Raw genomic sequence first — 16045 nt, 5'->3', positions numbered from 1 at the left:
CTGGAGATGCTGATTTTGATTGGATTGAAAGAATGATGCAAATTGGGTTGGAATGGTATCAGAAGTGGAATGGAGGCAGAAGGTGGATTGGGATCAAGGGAATTCTGGAGTGGACTGGCATAAAAGATGTGGAGATACAGGAGGTCCTGTATCTGCAGTCAAGACAGGCACGAGCTACAGGAGAGGTGATATAGTGTGTTGTGGTCTGCACAGAGCTTTATTAAGGGGGAACAGCAAGGAACATGGGCATAGAGTTGGAAGCTGGAGCTTGGAGCAGAGATTTATACCAGTCTGTTGAACAGTTAACCAGGGAATGCAGGGGGTAGGAGGGGAGGACAAATGTGTGGAGTGGTGGTGGGGGGTGACTTGGGCAGAGGGAGGGAAATGTACCATGAAAGAAAGGTGTAGATCAGAGATCTGGTGTGAAGGAAGGGTGTGGATCAGAGATCAAGTGTAGAGGATGAGAGCGGACCTAGAAAATTTGGAGCTTAGGAAGACTGATTCCAACATTTCGGGCAGTGTTCTAGACTGAGCTGAAGATATGGGTGGTGGAATTGTAGATTCAACATCTGAAATATAAAGAGACTGCATTTACCATCTTGAGGAGGAAAAATGGCCTAATATCTGGCATTAAGAGAGTGGAGAATGGATCTGGCGTAAGTGAACAAATGGCCTAATATTTGGATCATGTCAGAAATCTAGCAAGGTGGATCCAACATCTGGAGTGGGGAACAAGGATGAAAGTCAACATCTGGACCATATCAGAGAGCTGGAGTTCATGACCATGCTGTCTTCTTGCTGCCACCATCAGATGGGTGGTATAGGAGCCTTAGATCCCACACCACCAAGTTCAGGAACAGTTATTACCCCTCAACATCAGGCATGGATAACGTCACCTCAACACTGAATGGATTCCACAACCCATGGACTCACTTTCAAGGACTCCGCAACTCATGTTCTCAGGATTATTCATTCACATATTTATTAATTATTACTGTTATTTGTTTTTTGCACAGTCCGTCTTCTTTTGTGCATTGATTTGTCAGCCTTTGTGTGTAGTTTGTCAATGAGTCTATTGTATTGCTTTGCCCTACTGTGAATGCCTGGAATAAAATAAATCTCCAGGTAGTATATGATGACATATACTAATGTATTTTGATATTAAATTTAATTTGAACTTTGTGCATGGGAGGGGGAGGGGTTTTTTAGGTTTCTAATATTTTTGGCCATTCGTTCTTCGGGGTTTTTTTCCTTCTGTTTTAAGGGTAGGAATTTCAGGTTGTATACTGTATACATTCCCCGATGTTAAATTAGCCTTTGCACATCTGGAGTGAAGGAAGAGAATGGGCCCCAACATCTGGACTATATGGACAACCTGGAGCAGAGGACGGGGAAATGGATCCAGCATCTGGAGGATGTGGTTTGGAGTGATCCTGAGCAAATATCCAGGATAAATCATTGTTCCATTGGGAATGGAGCATTGAAGCAGCCGAGTTCTGGGAGAGAATGGCTGAGAGGTGAGCTGGGGAACAAGATATCTTGTCGGTTCCCTTGGTCAGTGGAACCAGATATCTGGGCTACATTGCCCTTGGGGTTTGCAGTGGCCAGGAACAAAGATTGGAGGAGGGGGGCATCTAGCTCTGTGGTGGTGGTGGTGGGGAGCTGAAATTTTAAGGAAGAAAGGAATCATGGGAAGAGGGGAATGTTGCTGAGAGGGTGGCCGCAATGTTCCCCTGGGATCCAGAGCAAGCTCATCAGGAACACCAGGAGTTGGTGGACCTGGACGTTGCTGGGGCCTCGGCGAGGATGGAGGATCTCAGATCAGGGAGTGTGGAGAGAACTTTGACAGTGGAACCTGAGGAGCAGGGACTGAGGATCCATCTGCCACAGGACAGAGAAGAACATGAGGACTAACCACAACCAGGGGGCTATTTCCAGCTCGCCACCTGGATGGGGATCTGTGATAAGTCATATTTCTGGATTAGAGAGCATGTCTAATGAGGAAAGACTGAGTGAGCTAAGGCTTTTTCTCTTTGGAGCGATGGAGGATGAGAGGTGACTTCTGGAGATGATCGGAGGCACAGACAGTACCTTTTTCCCAGGGCAGCAATGGCTAATACCAGAGGATATCCACTAAGGTGGACGGAGGGAAGTTTAGGGAAAGTTTTTTTTACACGGCTTGTGGTAGGTGCATGCGGTGATAGCAGAGGCAGATACATGAGGGACATTTAAGGGACTCTTAGATAGGCACATGGATGATAGAAATATGGAGAGCTCTGTGGGAGGGAAGGGTTAGATTGATCGTGGAGTTGGTTAAAAGGCCGGCACAACATCGTGGGCCAAAGTTCTGGTACTGTGCTGTAATGTTCCACGTTCTATGTGAGGCAGAAATTACCTAGTAAGGCTCGAGAGCAATCCAGGGCCAGCAAATCGGCAGAGGGTTACCGGGGGACGAACTTAACCAGACAGGCTTCTGATCACTGCCATTGGAAGGTAGGGCACGGGAAGAGCCCAGGGCTAAGTCATCACCCCTCGGGACCCAGCGCCTCTCCCCCTCAGCCCCGATGTTAACTGGCTGGCGTGGAGGAAGAGAGAGTGGTACATGGTCCCACTTTTTGCGGCGACAGGCGAGGGAGCCTCAGCAAACCCCTGAAACTCTCGGGCAGTGCCCAGCAGTTGATGGCCAGTCTGTCATACTCTTGGCTCGATGCTTACCAGGTGCCTGAACAACACACCGTTCTCCACCCGCTTCACCCAGCACCTTCACTAGACAGACTGGGATCAGTGACGCTGGGACTCCCGCTGAAGAGACAGGCGGAAGGCGACGAAGCTCCTCGTCCGAGGAGAGCTTTCGGAGAAGCTGTTTAAGAGGTCAACCGAAGCACACCAGGGATTTTGGTCAGAGACGATCCAACTGTGATATTTCAGGATTTTACTGGACCAGGAGAGACCTGTCCGGCTCTAACTTCTTGAAGTCTAACACTACAGTTTCTTTGAGATTAGAATGAATTGTGGTATTAAGGACAGAGAAAAAAACACACACACCCACACACACACACACACACACACACACACACACACACACACACACACACATATACACACACACACACACACACACACACACACACACACACACACACAAATACACACATACACAAAATAACGTTTGCTCACGCAGACACACTCATCAGTATACACACACTAGAAACAGCAAAAACATACGTAGTGAATAGATTGACATTCTATGTGTGTGTATGTGGTACTTATACTGCGCGCACACAAGCAGAAAATAACACATATACACACAACACGCACAGGCGCAAAATAACACGCACGTGAGCGCGCACACAGAGATCAAAACAAAATACTGCATAACAATATCACTGCCATTGGAAATGCCTTGTGCCAAATTACTAGATTAAGACTACAGACTAGATCTCACTTAAACTCTCCTTTCAATTCTTTGGTCCCCCAAAAACCCCCTCCCCCCCCAACACCAGCCAACCCCCACCCTCTCCACACCCAACACTCTTTTGGGTCATAAAATGGATTAAAAAAAATAAAGAACATTTTAAATATTTTAAAAGCCAAACTCTTTGAAAGCTTACGGAACATGTAAACGACTGATTCGAAAACAGACTTGTGAAAAGAACAAAAAAAAAGCACATTTATTGAAAGAGAGTGCAAAAAAGTTTCGGAAGATGAATAAAAAAGAAGACAAGCTTTCGAAATAAAAGGAGATTTGAAAAAAAAAGGAAAAATCCAGAGGAGGGTGGAAGGGGGTGAGGTGGGAGGTGTTGTTAACATGCATTGGGGAAAAATACCTTCATCTTCAAGACCACCAAATGCGCCGTTATCGTCGGGTTTTTTTGTGAGCGGACCTAAGACCAGAAAAAACGGGAGGAGAGAAAAAGAGATTTCAAAAACCATCATTTCTTGTTTTTTTTCGTCAAATCATTTTTCTTTGTTTTAAAAAAAAGATACAATCAAGAATTGATTTCAAAAATCCTAAAAAGATTTGCTTCAGTTTGTGTTTTTAAAAAAAAGACAAGCACCAAGACACACAAGAAAAGACATTTTTTCTCCTTCTTCGTAATCTTTTTAAGGTCGATTCGGCAAGATCATTAGAGGAAAAAAAAGATTAAACACGTCAAAAAAAGAATATTCCACCCCCCAACAAAAAAAAAGTTGGCAAGAAAGCCAAAGAATTTCAATTGACATCATTCTCAAGAATTCTTAAAGGCATCAAGAAGAAAGTTTACCTTCCACAAAGTATAGCTTGTTTCTTTCAATTAAAAAAAAGAATTGCAAAAGTAAGTAATTTTGGCTTTTAACTTTGTTCATCTGTTTCTGTCTTCCTGAAGCCTTGTTAATCTAGGTCCCAGCTATAAAATGCTGCATGTTGCAAAGAAAAAGAAGTCTTTCTCAGTAAGAATTAAGACTTCATTATTGCTTCCCAGTGTTACCTGTCTTATAGATTCATTCTGATGTTTAATCTAGACTTTAATGTCTTCTTTTTTTTTTGAGATCAATATGTTATTAAGTTGTCACCTGGGAAGCATCAGAACAGATGCTGCTTTTCCTGCATCATTCATAAGGTAAACCCATTCAGGTTCCTACTAAAAGTAATCAGCACTGAATGGAATTAGTTATTGAGGTTGGCGTTCAGATGAGACCAGTGCATAGTTTGTCAGAGAAGGTCCAATATATTCCCTTACTAAAGGCAAAGAAGTGCCAGAGAAAAGAGTAACCAACGTCTTCCCCTCTCCTGTATCTGTAAAAACCTTTTGTTGATGCAAACATCTCCTGAACTATTTTTCCATTCTCCAGAGCCACATGGACATTGCCAGAAGATTAAAGGAGCCTAACGTTGAGGTAAAAAAAGGAAAGTTCTCCATCTATTCAGGGAAACACAGCAGTGGCAATGCTTCATGGTTCCAGAGACCTGGGTGCGATCCCTGGCCCTCGGGCAGTGTGTGTGTGTGTGTGTGTGTGTGTGTGTGTGTGTGTGTGTGTGTGTGTGTGTGTGTGTGTGTGTGTGTGTGTGTGTGTGTGTGTGTGTGTATATATGCCCATCCATCCTGCATCCTCTTTGATTTTCTACCATCAGGCATAAAGACACGAACTGTCTTCCCTCATGCCAATAGGCCTCTGAACTCCCTGCCGCATTGCATTCGAACCTGCACTGGACCCTACAATATTTAGTTTAGTTTGTTTATTTATGAGTGATTCATCTGTAGACTTTAGCCTTGTGTTATGTGTTACGTATACTACTGTGCTTTACACCCTGGTTCAGAGAAAGGTCTCATTTCTATATACATTATATGGTTATATATGCTATATACATATATATAGTTAAATGACAATAAACTTGACCTGATATACTGTGCATGTGTACATGTATGTGAGAGTTTCTTTGCTCTGGATCCTCCCATTTCCTCTCATGTTCCAGCAACGCATGGAGTTTACTGCCCCATCCCACCAGTCTTTGTGTGAGTGTGGGGATGGAGTCGGGGGGGAGGGGAGGGTAACTAGTTGAAAGGAAATGTGGAAAATCAATTATATCACAGTAAATTGATGGTCGATGGTCAGTACACACTCGATGGGCCGAAAGGCCCATTTCTCTGGTGTATGACTTAACAACACAATATTCCAGAAATCTAGGGTCACCTCAACTAAAGGAAGGAGGTTTTAGTTCAATGTCTGAAACCTTCTCTGGGAGAAATATTACATCCATGTAAACAAGTTTGAAAGAGTACAGAGAAAATTTACAAGGCTCTGGGGGGGGGGGGGGCTGAGTAATGTGAAAAGACTGAATAGGTTAGGACTTTATTCCTTGGAATGTAGAAGATTGAGGGGAGATTTGATAGAGGTATACAAAATTATGAGCGGTATAGATAGGGTGAATGCAAACAGGCTTTTTCCACCGAGACTGGGGGTGGGACTGCAACCAGAGGTCATGGGTTAAGGGTGAAAGGTGAAAAATTTAAGGGGAACATGAGGGGAAACTTCTCCACTCAGAGGGTGGTGAGAGTGTGGAATGAGCTGCCAGTGCAAGTGGTGGATGGAGGCTTGATTTCAGCATCTAAGAGATGTTTGGAAAGGTACATGGACGGGAGGGGTTTGGAGGCCTATGGTCCTAGTGCAGGTCAATGGCAGCAGACAGTTTAAATGGCTCAGCACAGATTAGATGCGCTGAATGGCCTGTTTGTGTACTGTACTTTTCTAGGACTCCTTCCTTCTTGATTTTTGTGTAGAAACTGTGTGGGTGACTGCATGCATCTCCCGCAGGTACTCTGCTTTCCCCCCTTCAGCCCAATGGTGTGCCGTAAATCCGCCATTGTAAACTGCTCACTGAGTGTGTGGGTGACAAGTGGAATCCGGGGGGTGGGGTGTAGGGAATGGGGGAAGTCAATGGGAATTTGAGGTGAATAAAGAGGTCAGATCTGAATCTTTTGGCCAAATAGACTGCTTGTACAATTTGCTCCCCAGCCTGCACACTGGGAGTTTTTCAATGTGTTCTTTTGGGGTTTCGCTGTTCGGGGATGAATCTCAAGGTTGTTGTATCATGTGCATAGGCCTCCGTTAGTCTCGATAGACCATGGATTTGCACCTTGGAAAGTTTTATGGAAGACCAGCAGTTGCCCAAGCTGCAAGTCTCCCCTCTCCACACCACCGTTGTTGTCCGAGGGAAGGGCATTAGGACCCATGCAGCTTGGCACCAGTGAGCAATGTGAGGTTAAGTGCCTTGCTCAAGGACACACACGCAGCCTCAGCCAGGGCTCGAACTAGTGACCTTCAGATAACTAGACGAACGCCTTAACCACTTGGCCACTTGGTCACAAACACTTTGATAATAAATGGACTTTGAGCTTTGAATGTTGAACCATTGTTATAGGGAAAGGTGGGGCAGGTTGGGCTTTATTCCTTGAAAGGATGACCTCATGGAGATGTTTAAAGTCATGAGAGGTGGATGGTCGCAGCCCAGGGTAGGGGACATAAATTTAGGCTGGGGGGGGAGAGATTTAAAAGTGACCTGAGGGGCACCTTCATGTAAACAGTAGTGAGTGTATGGAACAAGATGCCAGAGGAAGGGGTTGAGGCAAGCACTCTGGTATAATTTAAGAAGCACTTGGATGGTTACATGGAAGTGAAGAGGGTTGGGGCCCAAATGCAGGAAATTGGGACTCGTTGGATGGGCTCTGTGGTTGTTGTAAACTGGTTGGGGCGAAGGGCCTGTATCTGTGCTGCATTCCTCTACAGGTGACAGGGTGGAGATATGTCTCCGCCGGAGGAGGTGTAAGGCATTGCTTCCCTTTGCTAGCCTGCAAGTCACCCTTGGGCAAGGTGTAGCCCGGAAAACATTGGAAAACCATATGTGGAGAAAAATTTGCCAAGAACAATCACAGTCATGGAAAGACCCTGATCACCCATGACATACGACATGGCACATATTGACAATGATGGTAATGATGATTTCTCTGAGACTCTCTCTCTGAGTTTGGATGAAGACTGTGGTTATCTGGGCAGCTGCCCCTGAACTTATTTATTTATTATTATTCTTTCTTTCTTTCTTTTCATACTTGCACAGTTTGTTGTCTTCTACAATCTGATTGCACACCAAAGTTGGGCGGTCTTTCATTGATTCAGTTATGGTTAATATTCTATGAATTTATTGACTATGTCCACAAGAAAATTAATCTCAGGATTGTATATGGTGACATATATGTACTTTGATAATAAATTTACTTTGAACTTTTTCACACAGAGGGGAGTGGGCATGTGGGACAAAATGACAGAGGAGGTGATAGTAGTGGATACAATTATGATGTTGTAAAGATATTCGGACAGTTCAAAGTTCAAAGTAAAGTTCCCAGAGCTGGACTCTAAGGTGTAAGAAAATTGAAGCTGGGGGCCATGAAAGGATAGATGTCAGAATCAGAATCAGGTTTTATATTACCAGCATATGACGTTAAATTTGCTGTCTTTGCGGCAGCAGTACAATTGCAATACATGATAAGAGAATAAAGATGTGAATTACAGTAAGTATATATATATATATGTAAAATAGTGGAATTAAATAAGTGGTGCAAAAAAAGTAGTGAGATAGTGTTCATGGGTTCAATGTCCATCCAGAAATTGGAGAGCAGAGGGGAAGCAGCTGTTCCTGAATCATTGAGTGTGTGCCTTCAGGCTCCTGTACCTCCTTCCTGATGGTAGTGATGAGGAAAGGGCATGTGCTGAGTGAAGGGGGTTCTTCATAACGGACGCTGCCTTTCTGAGGCAACGCTCTTCGGATATGACGGAGGCTAGTGCCCATGATGGAGCTGACTGAGTTCACAACTCTGCAGCCAGGTGTGTGGCAGGTGGCACCACCACTAGAAGTGCCAAAGACAGTGTAAGTGGGAACAATGACAGTACACAGAGGGAATGGTGCAGTACAGTTCAGTGTTGGAGTGGTGTATAAGATGTTTTCCTTTGTTAGACAAGCCCCAGTCTCTATGGATGGGAAAATAACACAGAAACTGTGTATAAAATTGGCATACTGTTGGAATGTACGGTACTGTTCAATATATACAGCTGGGGTACGTAAGATTTTTGCACAGTACTGTATTTGTCAACATGGAGTGGAGAGCGAGTTTGTAAAGCTGGCAGGAGCAAAGGATATTGGGAAGGACGAGGATGGAGTGGCACAGGAGATGTGTGGGACAGCTGGCGGAGAAGGAGTGCCAGGGGTGGGGGTGGAGCAGGTGCAGATATCCCCAAGCCTGAGACACCAGGCAAGGTTATTCGATTCTAAACAATTAGTTTATTGATCATTAAAGAATGTCTTTCTAGTGCTTCCTGCTCCCTCCCCTCTCCCTTCCCCTTTTCCCAACCATGATTCCCCTCTCCCTGCCCCCTTCCCACTTTCAGTCCAAAATAGAGATCCATATCAGAATCAGGTTTATCATCACTCATATATGTCATAAAATTTGTTTTTTATGTGGCAGCAGTACAGTGCAATACATAAAATTACTACAATACTGCGCAAAAGTCTTAGGCACATATAAAAACATTCTGTATAGCAAAAGTGCTTTCAAAGTAATGAAAAAAAGTTTCTAAGGATCAAAAATTTTACTGTAAAGAGCAGAAAAGAGTAAAAAACTAAATCAAATCATTATTTGATGTGACCACCTTTTGCTTTTAAAAATGCCTGAACTCTCTTGGGTACATTGTCATGCAGAAAATCGGCTGGTAGGTTGTTACAAGCATCCTGAAGAACTTGCCACAGTTCTTCTGCAGACTTCGGCTGTCTCACTTGCTTCTGTCTCTCCAGGTAATCCCAGACAGTCTCATTGATGTTGAGATCAGGGCTCTGTGGAGGCCGTATAAACGATATAAACATCAAAAATGCCCAAGATTTTTGCACAGCACTGGAGCTGTAATTTTCTGCTCACTCAAAAAGAGATGTGGTTGCACTTCAGGGGTCAGAAGAGGTTTAAAGTCAGAGATTCATAAAAAAGTACAGCACTGATACAAGCCCCTCAGCCCATCTAGTCCATGCTAAAACCATTTAAACTGCTTATTCCCTCTGACTTGCACTGGGACCACAACCCTCCATACACCTCCCATCCACGTCCCTATCCAAACTTCCCTTAAGCGCAGAAATCAAGCTTGCATGTACCACTTGTGCTGGCAGCTTGTTCCACACTCACGTCCCTCTGAGTGAATAAATTTCCCCTCATGTTCCCCTTAAACTTCTCACCTTTCACCCTTAACCTATGACCTCTGGTTGTTGTTGTTCCTCTCCATGCCTCGTGGCGCATTGGGTGGCTACCTTGAGATTTTTTTAGCATTTTCGTCTGTTCTTTACGAGGCTGAGTTGCTAGCTCAATGCTCAACCACTCATAATTCTGTATACCACTATCAAATCTCCTCTTGATTTTCTATGTTCCAAGGAATAAAGTCTTAACCTATCCAGTCTTTCCTTGTAACTCACGTTCTCCAGTCCTGGCAACTTCCTTGTAAATTTTCTCTGTACATTTTCAACCTTATTTACATATTTCCTGTAGGTAGGTGACCAGAATTGCACACTATACTCCAAATTAGGCCTCACCAGCGTCTTATACAACTTCAACATAACATCCCATCTCCTGTACTTAACACTTTGACTTAGGTATTGTGCATGGCACAGTACTGTAGCAGGTAGAGCCACTGGCTCACAATCCCAGAAACACTGTGTGTGTGTGTGTGTGTGTGTGTGTGTGTGTGTGTGTGTGTGTGTGTGTGTGTGTGTGTGTGTGTGTGTGTGTGTGTGTGTGTGTGTGTGTGGAGAGTTTGCACACCTCTCCCTGTGGCCATGTAGGTTTTCACCCGAGTGCTCCAGTTTCCTCCCAGTGGTTTAATCAGCTTCTGTTAATTGCCACCCTAGTGTGTGGATTGGGGTGGAATCTGCTGGGGACTGGATGGGAACATGGGGAGGTGGGGGAATGGGTTACAGGGAGAATTAGTGAATGAATGAATCAGTAAAAACTCACTGGTAGGCTCCCCTTTTTAAAATACGGAAAGATATGGACTATAATATAATATTATTATATGTTGTAATCAGTATAGCACATGCTTGCAATTCTTTAGATTAGTGGCACAATTCTCACTGTGTGAAATTGTCATACATGGGGAATATTTGACTGTTATCTCAGCCTGTTATCTCGAGGTCACAATGCTGACACTTGAGAAAACATCTTGATCACAACCACAGCTCAGACTGAGTCGCAAGGCTTCTGCGGTGCGCAGGCCCCTGGTCTCTGTTCTTATGGACGCCATGGTGTGAGCAATGCTATCACAGGTCAGTGCGTTCCGGAGTTCAGAGTTCAATTCCAGTGTCCTCTGTAAGACCATAAGATGCAGGAACTGAATTAGGCCATCTGGCCCATCAACCCTGCTCTGCCATTTCATCGTGGCTTATCGAATTTTCCTCTCAGCTCCAATCTTCTTCCCATAACTCCTCATGCCCTGACCAATCAAGAATTTATCGATCTCTGCTTTACATTTACATATGCATAAAGACTTGGCCTCCAGCTGCCTGTGGCAAGGAATTCCACAGAATCATCACTGTCTGGCTAAAGAAATTCCTCCTCATCTCTGTTTTAAAAGGATGCCACTCTATTCTGAGGCTGCGTCCTCTGGTCTTAGACACTCCCACCATAGGAAACATCCTCTCCACATCCACTCTATTAAGGCCTTTCATTAATCAATAGGTTTCAATTAGGTCACCCTTCATTCTTCTGAATTCCAGTGAATACAGGCCCAGAGGTATCAAATGCTCTTCATATGACAAGCCATTCAATCCTGGAATCATTTTCACAAACCTCCTTTGAACCCTCTCCAGTTTCAGCACATCCTTTCTAAGGGGCCCAAAGCAGCTCACAATACTCCAAGTGAGGCCTCACCAAAGCTTTATATAAACACAACATTATCTCTTTAGATATATATTGAAATGAATGCTAACTTTGCATTTGCCTTCCTCACCTCTGACTCTAACTGCAAATTAACCTTTCAGGAATCCTGCACAAGGACTCCCAAGTCACTTTGCACTTCAGTTTTTTTATATCTTCTCTTCATTTAGAAAATAGCCAACCCTTTCATTTCTTCTACCAAGGTGCATGACCATGCATTTCCTGACACTGTATTCCATCGGCCACTTCTTTGCCCATTCTCCTAATCTGTCTAAGTCCTTCTGTAGCCTCTCTACTTCCTCAAAACAACATGTCCCTGCACCTATCTTTATATCATTTTCAAACTTTGCAACAAAGCCATCAATTCCATTATCCAAATCATTGACATGTAACATAAGAAGAATCGGTCCCAACACAGACCCTGTGGAACACCACTAGTCACTGGCAGCCAATCAGAAAAGAGTCCCTTCATTCCCACTCTTTGCCTCCTGCCAATCAGCCACTGCTTTATCCATGCTAGAATCTTTCCTGTAATACCATGTTGTTAAGCAGCCTCATGCGTGGTATCTTGTCAAAGGCCTTCTGAAAATTCAAATACACAACATCAACTGATTCTCCTTTGTCTATCCTGCTTGTTATTTCTTCAAAGAATTCCAACAGATTTGTCAGGCAAGATTTTCCCTTGAGTGAACCGTGCTGAGTATGGCCTATTTTACCAAGTACCTCGAAACCACAATTTTTAAAATTGACTCCATCACCGTCCCAACCACTGAGGTCAGATTAACTGGCCTATAATTTCCTTTCTTCTGCCTCTCTCCCTTCTTGGAGTGACATTTGCAATTTTTCAGTCTTCCAAAACTATTCCAGAATCTAATGATTCTTGAAACATCATTACTAATGCCTCCACAATCTCTTCAGCCACCTTTATCAGAACCCTGGGGTGTACAGCATCCGGTCCAGGTGACTTATCCACCTTCAGATCTTTCATTTTCCCAAGAACCTTCTCTCTAGTTATGGTAACTTCATGATCCCTGACACCTGGAACTTCCACCATACTGCTAGCGTCTTCCACCATGAAGACTAATGCAAAATATTTATTGAGCATGTCCACCATTTCCTTGTCCCCCTTTACTATCTCTCCAGCATCATTTTTCAGTGGTCCAATCCCCACTCTTACCTCTCTTTTACACTTTATGTATTTTAAGAAACTTTTGGTATCCTCTTTAATATTATTGTCTAGCTTACTTTCATATTCCATCTTTGCCTTCTTAATGACTTTTGTGTTGATGTCTGTTGGTTTTTAAAAGCTTCCCAATTCTCTATCTTCCCACTAATTTTTGCTCTATTATCTGCCCTCTCTTTGGCTTTTATGTTGGCTTTGTCTTCTCTTGTTCCTTCCTTTTAGAATACTTCTTTCCTTTAGGATGTATATATTGTGCACCTTCTGAATTGCTTCCAGAAATTCCAGCCATTGCTGCTCCGCCATCATCCCTGCCAGTGTTCTTTTCCAATCAATTCTGGCCAACTCCTCTGTCATGCCTCTGTAATTCCACTGTAATACTGACTCATCTGAGTTTAGCTTCTCCTTCTCAAATTTCAGGGTGAATTCAATTATATTATGATCACGTGTCCCTAAGGGATCTTTTACTTTAAGCTCTCTAATCAATTCTGGTTCACTGCACAATTCTCCAGTGGGCTCAACCATGAGCTACTCCTAAAAGCCGTCTCATAGGCACTCTAGGAATCCTGCTCCTGGAAATCAGCACCAACCTGATTATTCCAATATACCTGCATATTGAAATCCTCCACGACTATTGTAAAATCTCCCTTTTAGCATGCATTTTCTATCTCCCTTGTAATTTGTAGATCAGATCCTTACTACTGTTTTGGGGTCCGTATACAACTCCCATTAGGGTCGTTTTACCCTTGCAGTTTGTTAGTTCTATCCATAATGATTCAACACCTTCCTGCCCTACGTCACCTCTTTCTAATGATTTGATTTCACTCTTTACCAACAGAGCCACACCACCCCCTCCGCCTTCCTGCCTGTCCTTTCGATACAATGTGCATCCTTGGACATGAAGCTCCCAGCTGTAATCTTCTTTCAGCCATGATTCAGTGATGCTGACAACATCATATATGCCAAACTGCGACTGTGCTGAAGGTTCATCTACCTTATTCCATATACTGCGCACATTCAAGTCCTGTATTCACCCTTTTGAATTTCGTTTGTCTTTTACATTGCAACTCCTCTTGTTGACTGCAATTTTACCCTATCAACAGCCTCTCCTCACTACACATTGCCTCTGTTTGTAAACCAGCTACCTCATTATTATCCACCTTTCCTATGACACTTCTTTCATTGAAATACAGACATCTCAGGACACTGGTCACACCGTGCTCAGCCTTCTGATTCCTGACCTTGTCTGAGGTCTTACAAACATCGGCCTCCACAACCTCTACACTAACTGTTCTCACACTCTGGTACCCACCCCCCTGCACCTCCTGTTTAAACCTCACCATGCAGTATTAACCTTTCCACTAGGATATTATCCCCTCCCCTCCAGTTCAGGTGCACACTGACCCTTCTGTACAGGTCCCACTTTCCCAGGAAGAGAGCCCAATATTCCAAGAATCTTATGTCTTCCCTCCTACACCAACTCTCTAGCCACAAATTAAACTGTAACGAGCCTGTTCCTCTTCCCTGTGGAACGCATGGGTATTTTTCCCCGGGTGCTCTGGTTTCCTCCCACAGTCCAAAGACTTACCATTATGTTAGCTGGTCACTGTGAATTGTCCAGTGATTAGGTTATGGTTAATCAGGTTTCCCGGGGCCTGCTGGGGCAGCATGGCTTGAAGGGCCAGAAAGGCCTTCTCCGCACCCCATCACTAAGTAAATAAATAAATTACTGGTCAATCTACCAGATTGTACACACTGGGGAAATCGCTTTCTTTTCTCCGTTTATAAGAGGTCAAACTTAATAGATGGCTGTAAGGTGATTTGCTGTTAATTTTCACCATCTGCTTCTGTTAATCAGCCACTGGGACTGTCATCAGGGACCCTCCAGCATCCAGAACATGCCCTCTCCTCACTGATATCGCCACTGGGCAGGAGGTACTTTAGGAACAGTCAGCACCACCCTGCGACCCTCAGCCCCCTGAACCAGCTTGGATAATTTCAATCCCCGTAACCATGAACTGATTCCATCATCTACAGACTCAGTTTCAAAGTCTCATTTCTCAGATTTATTTGGTATTTGCACTGTTTTGTCTTCTTTTGCACTGGTTGTCAGTCCGTCTGTTTCTGTATAGCTTTTCGTAACATTTTATTTCCTTTTTCCTGTGAATGCCTGAAAGAAAATAAATCTCAGGGTTGTATATGGTAACAATAAGTTTTGACAATAAATTTACTTTGAACACTTGCCCTGCTTCCCTCCACAGGGGACTGCAGTCTGGCTGAACCCTCTCCTCATCTGCCCGAGCTCACCCCAAACTCTGGCTCTGTCATCTCCACTCCCCCCACATCAATCATCCATCGGCCCCAACGCTTCCATTCTGAAAGCAGGTACTCTCAGCAGGTCGGGCAGCTTCCACGGAGGGAGAAACTTTCAGGTTGAAGAACTGGGAGTGAAACAAGGACATTTATCAAAAATTGTTCACTCTGGTTTTCCCTCGCAGATTTCTTGGGGTAGGACAGGGTGGGAAGAGCACCATCTCACAGTCCCCAGAGACCCGGGATTGATCCTGACCTCAGGGTTGTGTGTTTTATATGGTGTGTTTGAGAGAGGGAGAGAAAAAGAGAAGGGAGCGAGAGGGGGGAGAGAGGAGAGGAGAGAGAGAGAGAAATGAGACAGAGAGAAAGAGTGAGGGAGAGAGAGAAATATAGAAAGAAAGAGAGAGAGGGGGAGATGGAGAGTGGGAGAGAGACAGAGGAATAGGACACACACACACACACACACACACACACACACACACACACACACACACACACACCTGGGAGTTGACATGGACCTGATAGGTTGAATGAAGACATTCTGCACTGTAACAATAAACAGGATATGTGTGAGCAGGACAAAGCTTTGAACAACAGAAAGCGGTACAGGAGGAAACCGGTTCATAACTCAGACCGGGAAGAAACTGCTTAACGTACAGTAGTGATGAAAGAGAACATTATGCACTCATCATTCCCTCCTACAATTCAAAGTGGTACATAGGGCTCATATGTCTAAAGACAAGCTCTCTCGTTTTTTTGCAGATATATCTCCTTATTGTGACAGATGTAATAATGGAGAGGGTTCATTAATTCATATGTTTTGGTCATGTTCGAGTCTTGAAAAATATTAGAAAGATGTATTCCAAACTTTTTCTGTACTTCTTAAAGTTAACTTTAAGCTTAATCCTTTGACTGCCTTATTTGGTATTGTTGAGGAAAGATCTATAATTTTGGAGCCTTCTCATTTGTGGATACTGACTTTTATTTCTCTTATGGCTAGGAGGGCAATTTTGCTTAAATGGAAGGAGGTTGCCCCCCCCCCACGCATGCTCAATGGTTATATGATGTTATGTCATGTTTAAATGTAGAGAGGATTTGTTGTTCGATTTCT

At 43.8% G+C, this 16045-nt stretch overlaps 1 protein-coding gene across 1 annotated transcript in view; it reads right to left on the bottom strand.

The window, feature by feature from the left end:
- The window catches only part of LOC132396901 (neuroligin-1-like), a 404856-nt gene that overhangs the window by 167563 nt on the left and 221248 nt on the right, over nucleotides 1–16045 (bottom strand). The window contains exon 2 of the mRNA XM_059974972.1: nucleotides 3828–3884. Coding sequence (XP_059830955.1) covers nucleotides 3828–3884 — 57 coding nt within the window. The remainder of the gene's footprint in view (nucleotides 1–3827; nucleotides 3885–16045) is intronic.

Source organism: Hypanus sabinus, chromosome 7, assembly GCF_030144855.1.
Source record: "Hypanus sabinus isolate sHypSab1 chromosome 7, sHypSab1.hap1, whole genome shotgun sequence".
NCBI lineage: Eukaryota > Metazoa > Chordata > Chondrichthyes > Myliobatiformes > Dasyatidae > Hypanus > Hypanus sabinus.
Note: the sequence above shows the minus strand (reverse complement) of the source record. Positions and strands in the feature narration are given on the sequence as shown.